This window comes from Apium graveolens, unplaced genomic scaffold (assembly GCF_009905375.1).
Source record: "Apium graveolens cultivar Ventura unplaced genomic scaffold, ASM990537v1 ctg7192, whole genome shotgun sequence".
In the NCBI taxonomy this organism is placed as follows: Eukaryota; Viridiplantae; Streptophyta; class Magnoliopsida; order Apiales; family Apiaceae; genus Apium; species Apium graveolens.
Window position 1 is genome coordinate 103,835 of NW_027420115.1, and position 7,571 is coordinate 111,405.

At 37.6% G+C, this 7,571-nt stretch overlaps 1 protein-coding gene across 1 annotated transcript; it reads right to left on the reverse strand.

Annotated features, from left to right (window-relative positions):
* Positions 1 to 1,736: 1,736 nt before the first annotated feature.
* Positions 1,737 to 5,888, reverse strand: LOC141703913 (uncharacterized). The gene is made up of 11 exons (XM_074507302.1): positions 5,581 to 5,888; positions 5,105 to 5,481; positions 4,574 to 4,960; positions 4,441 to 4,481; positions 4,231 to 4,331; positions 4,035 to 4,140; positions 3,656 to 3,727; positions 3,454 to 3,603; positions 3,123 to 3,138; positions 2,816 to 2,983; positions 1,737 to 2,653 (listed from the first exon to the last, which is right to left on the reverse strand). Exons 1-11 carry the CDS (start codon positions 5,886 to 5,888, stop codon positions 1,737 to 1,739), a joined length of 2,643 nt encoding a protein of 880 aa, XP_074363403.1.
* Between the last annotated feature and the right edge of the window lie 1,683 nt (positions 5,889 to 7,571).

A 7,571-nucleotide genomic window follows, 5' to 3' on the forward strand; every position in this document is an offset into this window, starting at 1 on the left:
GATATGTCTACGTCAGATTCAGATTCTTCAGGTATTTTTCATTTCAGTATGTAGTATATTACCAAAGAACCATACGGAATAACCAATTTTGTTTGCTTTATAATAGATGCTCATTTGGAGAGATCGCCAGGCCAAACAACAGGTACAACAGTACTCTGTCCATTTAGGTAGGATGTTTGTTGGCCTGTATGCATAATTAATAGTAATTATTTTGATTCCAGGATTGGTTAATCACATTTCATCAGGAGGAAGTCAATTACCCGTGATTTTGCATGATACGACCGAGGCAAATGTCGAGGAAGGTACCTTTGAATTGATGCCTTAATGACTTGTTATAGTTTCATACGTATGTGTATATTTTGTGCGGGTGATCGTTGGGATGTATGCAATATTATAACTAATTATTTGTATTCCAGGATTGGTTAATGAGATATCATCGGGAGGAAGTAAAATACCTGGGATTTTGCATGATGCGGCTCAGGGAAATGTGGACGAAGGTACATTTCAATTGATGGGTTAATGACTTGTTATAGTTACATAAGTAATTGTAAAATTTCATGCCGTTTCAGAAGCCACCCAAGCAAATCCAGAAGTATATTTTGGTGAAGAAGAAAATACCCTTTCCTTCACAGTAACTATGTTGCCGTCACATGTTGATCAAAGAGGACACGGAGTGGTAAGATTACCTGTACCCAGTCCTTGTAAAAATTTGATCATGCTTAATTCGTACTTGTCCCCTTAACTTTTTTTTATCTTCCATATAGTATTTCCCAAGACACATGCTCCAAGTATTTTGACCATGGACCAAATTTACTCTCATCAGACTTCTATTTGGAGATGGTACTTGGTATGTCGCTGTTCAGCAAAAGAGGAAAACATGCCGATTTGGATTGTGCTGGAACGATTTCACCTACGACAATAACTTTATTGCAGGCAACAGACTACGATTCATGTACCAAAATAACTACACATTCAGAGTTGTAATCCTTACTTAATTGCACTTCCAATCTGGCATGAAGGTTATTTGTACTTTAATTCGGTACTTATTTGTACTTTTGAAGTTTGTTACGTTTGATCAACTATTCACATTTTAATTATACCCCCTTTCTTCACCTATTTCTACGGTCATAGGCGTAATTCTTCTTTATTATGTTACATGTAAGATGAAACAATTCAGAATACATTTATAGAAGAATAAACTACTACCAATCTGTAACATAATTTATAATATATAATGGTTAAGAGCAAAGTATTTAACACGGAAAAACATTTTCCCATAATCAGATTTACATAATTACTTAATAACAATAATGTATTCTTACACATTTATAAATTCAAACAAACTAAGCTTCTGAAAGGCCGTAAAAAACTTCTTTGTACACAACGTTCTGGGTGATATTTGTAGCTGCACCAGACTCATCATCAACAAATATAGTGAGGCCAGTGGGTGAGGTTACTCGACTAATAGCAACATAGTACTATCCATGACTGAACACTGACTTAGGTAAGTATAGCCCAACTGTCTTCAGGGATTGACCTTGAGATTTGTTGATTGTCATGGCATAGCAAATCTGTAAAGGCATTTGTTTCCGTACCAATTTGAATGGCATCTTTGTATCTGAGGGAGAAAGCTCCATACGTGGAATGAAATGCTTCGAACCAACAAACGTACTACAGATTACTTCACACTCCACACAGAATCTCAGGCATTTGGTCACAATCATCCTTGTACCATTTCACAAACCTAGGGTTTGGTTCAAATTACGCATTAGCCTAACAACAGCCCCAACCTTCAGTTTCAGATCATGAGGTGGCATCCCAACTACATTTAAGGAGTTCAAATACTCTATTGGGAAGGCTTCATTCAGATCCTCATTTGTCCCACCAAATTCCTCTGCAGCATCAACACTAAAATAGGACACAGATTCTCCGGGGAGCTTGTCTACAATAAGCGAATTGAGGTGGCCCATAGTCTGGTTGGTAGGGGTCAAAATAGCTCTCTCGCTCAAGTACTGTGTACTGTGCCCTTTGTGAGCAAAATTAGGATACATGCTATGAATCATGTTATCAACTGTGTTTTCACTTTGTACGTCACAGAACTGAGACGGAATCAAAATTTGATTTTCAGTGACCGGGAAATTGCAGACTCGAGGTGGACTGACCTGGCCATTACCAATGTCAAGTACCCATTTTGTAAACTTTTTAAGCTCTTCACTTTCACTATCACTCTCACCTTGTTTCAAGCGCATGTTTTCTGTCAGCAAGAATACTTGGCAAATGGACCACAGCCGTGACCTAGTGATACAGGCATCTACAATATCAGCACGATCTCCATACGTAATTACTGGGAGGATTTGACGGAAATCACCACCCAGAACTACGGTAATACCGCCAAACGGCATGGCATAACGTTTTGGATCAACATCTTTCATGATATCCTTCAACGATCGGTCTAGGCATTCAAATGCGTATATGTGCTGCATAGGCACCTCGTCCCATATTATTAGTTGTGTCTGCTTTATGAGTTGCGCAACATCTGAATCATGGGCAATATTACATGTTGAACATTCATCAAGAACTATTGGAATTTTAAATCTGGAGTGCGCAGTCCAACCACCGGGCATTAATGTGGCAGCAATCCCTGAAGAAGCAACTGGAAGCACAATTTTAACTTGTGAACGTAACTTACATATAAGAGTTCTCCATAAGAATGTCTTTCCACAACCCCCACTAACATAAACGAAGAAAATCCCTCCAACGTTAGTGTCAATAGATTGTATTATTGCATCATATATTTTCCTCTACTCCTCTGTACAGTCCTGTAGTAGCTTGGCAGTTTCATACTCCATCTTCCTGGTGTCATAGCTTGTCTCTTCAATTATCAAATTGTTTATTCCATTGTTCAAATAGCTGCGAGGAGGTTGAGGCAACTGATCAAATTTCTTCAAGGATTTACCAACTGACCAGAGCAACTCATCTATTTCTGCAATATTTGATATCTAAAACTATTTAACAGCATTCACCCAATTATAGAAAAAATGATGAACAATTAATGGACTGCATTTCCAGCCCACAAAAATTTTAAAATTTGTCCTACACTGTAATGTAAAAAGGTGTCATACCTCCTAAAGCATAGAACTGCAGTTGCATGTCATTAAGAGTGAATAAGGTATTTGGACAACTTTGATGTCGTTTGAGTAAAATGTTATCAACCATGCTCTTCCAATGTGTACTCCATAAAGTCTTCAAATCAGTGACTTTACAATTGACAATAATATGGACAAAAAGTTGTCGAACCTAGGGAGGTAATCCACCTGCAGAAGCTTGAGTCAACACGTCATGTCATTCTTTATCATCGTCAAGTAAACCATACTCTTTACAGGCATCACGAAATGTACTGTAACATACTCCATTAACGGTGCGTAAAGACTCAAAGGAGGTGGCACCACGTACCTTCATAAGCAATAAACGAAGAAACCAAGGCTCACCCGTACTGTGATACACATAACATAATCTACCTATCTGAAACCCACGCTTCCTCATGGTCCATTTCCTCTCACCATCATTCCACACATAGAACCGTGGGATTTCATCATAAGTGTACTTCCGTGCATTAACATCAACAGAGTTTAAATAAAAAAGGCTTCCAGTTTACTGAACTTGTTCTTCTCCCTGGCAGCAACTTTCCATAGCGCTTCATTGGCACGGAAGGTGCAGTTTTTGTCACCTGGTAAGTGAAATTGAAGTCTCTCAATATATATACTTCTATGATGGATAGGGAAGCCAAATATCCTATAGGCTGATTCAGCACCGCATAAATATCTCCCATCAAAATATGCATTTATCTCATCTATTCACCCCTCATCAGTGTCATTCGATTGCCTTTTTCTCTTTCTCTGGACATGAACCGTAGGACGACCATGGCCTTTCAAACAGTATTTAAATAAATACTTAAGACTGCGTGCATGACAACATATTTCCACATTCATATGGCATTGATACTTGACTAAAAGATCCCGGTTGTACGGTACTACCCACTGGTTGTCCAGCTCAGCCTTCCTTATTTCAACAGTAATGTTTGTCCTGCGTTGCATATACATTGGGAAGCCACTGTCATCAAAAGTAGTTCGAGCACAGTACCTGAAACCATTCAATTATTATAAAGTTTAGGTATTAGGGTAACTTACTGGATTCTGAAATGACACAAAAAAGGGTATGCTTATATCTTACTTTTTCGGAAAATGACGTATGCAACGTAAATCTTTCATGCATGGAGACTTTACATTTTGCAAACCACATGGACCGTGGATCATAAATTCCTTTACGGCTGCCTAACCAACCGGATCTAATAAAGGATCTGGGATTTCTGCGGATACAAAATTATCCACATTCTGCTTGAGGTTTTTTTGAATCAGCATCAAGCCATATTAACATATGTACATGTGGAAGGCCTCTTTTCCGAAACTCGACGACATACATAACTGCAAAACGGGAAAATTTAGATTATATTGGCAATATGCAAACAAAATCTAATTAAAAATTAAACTAAGAAAGTCCAGGTAAACAATCTTACCTCCAATACAAACACCAAAGTATTTTTTGTCCTTAATATTTACCATTAACTGATCAAGTTTTAGCCTAAACACCCTTGATATGATGTCAGGACAGTTTGAAGCAATGCAACCAGGCACATACTCCATCATCTTCTGAATTTCATCCCAAAGAGAATTACATGTCATAGTCAGGAATATGTCAGGATGTCCGATATAACGGCATACGGCCAGCGCATCTTGAAAATTTTGTTGCATGTATCGCTTCGAACCAATGTAGCCAGCTGGCAGAACTATACCTTTACCGGTATTTGAACTGTCCACGTCACCTCTGCTAACAGATCTACAAATATTGCTGTATAATTCATTCTGTAAGTAGTTTGGTGAGTACAGATCCACCATAGTCGTGTCTGTTCAATGGTAGAAAAAACATCTACCATATACTGTTGAAATAGTCTTCCACCTAGCCGTTGAGTCAAACCAACAATACAACTTTCATTATTTATTTCTGGGGAACATAAACAAACATATATTAATTTCTAAATATACCTTACCATCAGACTCTCTAATTTGGAAAGTATATGAGTAATAATTCTTCAGAGACAAAAAGCCACGTGGTTTGCAAGAACTATCAGCAGTCTTTTGAAATTTAATCTTAGGGTGAAATCCATCTTCTCCACGTGGAAAGAGTAAAGGGTACTGTAAAGCCATCAACTTCGGATGAACATAAGAAACACGGACTAAACCTTTACCTTTTTCATTAACAACTATATCATAGTCGCCACATATTTCTTCAGTGTCACCAACCATAATGCCAGCAACTTCATCAGTGCTAGAAATATGACATTCTCTTCCACTCTCAGATCTGATAACTTTGAGTGTAATCTGCAGCTCAACTATTTCATCATTTTCATACAAATCACGCTGCTGCCTAAACTCACCAACCAATTAATTAGTTTCATCTAACATTATTATAAGACCTCGTACAACCTCTTTATCAACACTTTCTCGGTCATGAACACTAACCCACCGAAGACGATTATCAACTTCGTTAATGGTGTCATAAATGTAAAGTTGACAAAATTTGGGGGTTTCATTGTCATTCGGTATTAAAGATCCAAAAACATTGTGGTTCTGACCATTTAATCTGTATACATAAGGCGCCCTTCCATTGTTAATTGAATGATCTATGTTACCACCGGTAGAAGTAAAGGCACAAATTGCATTGTAGAGCCGTATCAATCTATGAAAAGTAAGACCTCTTTTCTTGTCGTTGTATAAATCCAGCAAATACTCAGGGGTAGGAGGGATTGGAGGCAATCTCACAGCACCTTTCATGCAACAAAAAGAAAATATAGGACAACCTTTAGTCACATTTTTATTTACCCTTTCTTCCTTCCACATCCGAGCATGACATTTCGAACATATGGCCGTAGGACCACCCAAAAAAGCATACTCCTCAGGAACGACACATCGCGGTGCACGTCTGCTCTGCATCAAATTACAATCCGAATTCATCCCATCAACAATGACTTCATCATCACCATCAAGCGACCAACTAAGACAATCTGCATCATCTGCATTTTTTTATTTTAGTTTGACAAAATTAAATGTGGATACTTTTTTAGGAGTACATCTTTGTTTTTCTTACCACTTGATTCACAATCACTTGCTTCATAATCTGATCCTTCAGAATCATCAGACAAAAATGAAGGAGCAACTACATTCGGACTTGCAAGAAAATATTAAATGGTAAATCATAATTACGTAAGACATAACAAAGACGCAATATCACATTCATTTCACCTTCATTAAAGTCATTACTTTCTTCCTCATCATCACTAACAATCTCATCTGCAAATAATTCTCTACCAAATCCAAGATAATTTTCCTTCCCTTTCCGGTTCAAAGGTTCACGTCCATTTAAGGAAACATCATTAATGTTTGATCGCGTTTCCTCTGTTTCATAATTAAAACAACTATTATTTAGTTATTCCTGTTACCATAAGGATAGACAGACAAAAGCTTAACAATGCTAGAATCTAATATTTACCTCTCAACATATTTCTAGAAAATGAGGCGCTACCTGAATTTGTTACATCTGATAAAGGAGTTCTGTCCTGACTACCTTCAAGAGGATTCATGTAGTTTACTCTACTATTTGATCGGGGGAGTAACAATAGGACTACTACATTCTACCAACCAAATATTAAACGCATTATTGTTTCATAAACATAAAATAGCAGTTGCTTTGCAAGAAAAACACAGAGTAAATTAAGAAAATAAACAGTCCTTGCAGCTGTTTCATTCAAGTGGCCTGACCTAGGCAAGTCACCAAGTTTCCTCCTCTTTCCCACCAACCTAACAATATTTGGCGTGGATTCCGTCAACATACCCGCATTACAGACAAAACAATGGGTAGTCAGAACATAAGCCTAAGTATGTTTGTGGTTTAAATTTTGTAAGAATTAGAATCTGTACTTGTAGGTGTTTTGTTTTGGCTCCCATTACTAACTATTGCTGGGGTGAACAGAGGTGATCGGTTCGTCTTGGTTGACGGAGTATGAACGTTGGTCATTGATCCTGTTAACACGGGTGCTGAACAAACACAAACAGAAGTCTTACTTATATTCACACATACGAAGAAAAGGTATTCAATAACAACTAACTTACTTGTGGTCGTACTCCTTACCTGTGGAAGAAGATAAAGCACAACGATCAGCAACAACAGAGTCGACAACCACATTCTCTTTGTTACGATTCAATTATTTCGTTCTTCTGTACTTTCGACCATAATCTGCATTCAAATCTTCTAGGTTAAAGAACTTGTCACCTTCTTCACCACCCATACCTTGCACAATGAATCAACCCATAGTCAAATTAACAACAGGAATTTGTATACACAATCTTCAAGTGGGTGAAGACACTATTCAAAAGAGGGGGAGAAGTCACTAATTAACCTAAAGAAACTAATTAGAATTTGAATTTCAAATTCAAAAGTGTATAGGACACATTCTTACC

Excerpts from the sequence above, each read along its gene's own strand:
- LOC141703913 (XM_074507302.1), bottom strand. The coding sequence starts at position 5,888 with ATGAAAGGTGCTGTGAGATTGCCTCCAATCCCTCCTACCCCTGAGTAT. Across the intron at positions 4,482-4,573 it reads CTTTGGTGTTTGTATTGGAG|TTATGTATGTCGTCGAGTTT; the intron begins GTAAGATTGTTT and ends CCCGTTTTGCAG. Across the intron at positions 3,728-4,034 it reads CTGAGCTGGACAACCAGTGG|GTGACAAAAACTGCACCTTC; the intron begins GTAGTACCGTAC and ends TTCACTTACCAG.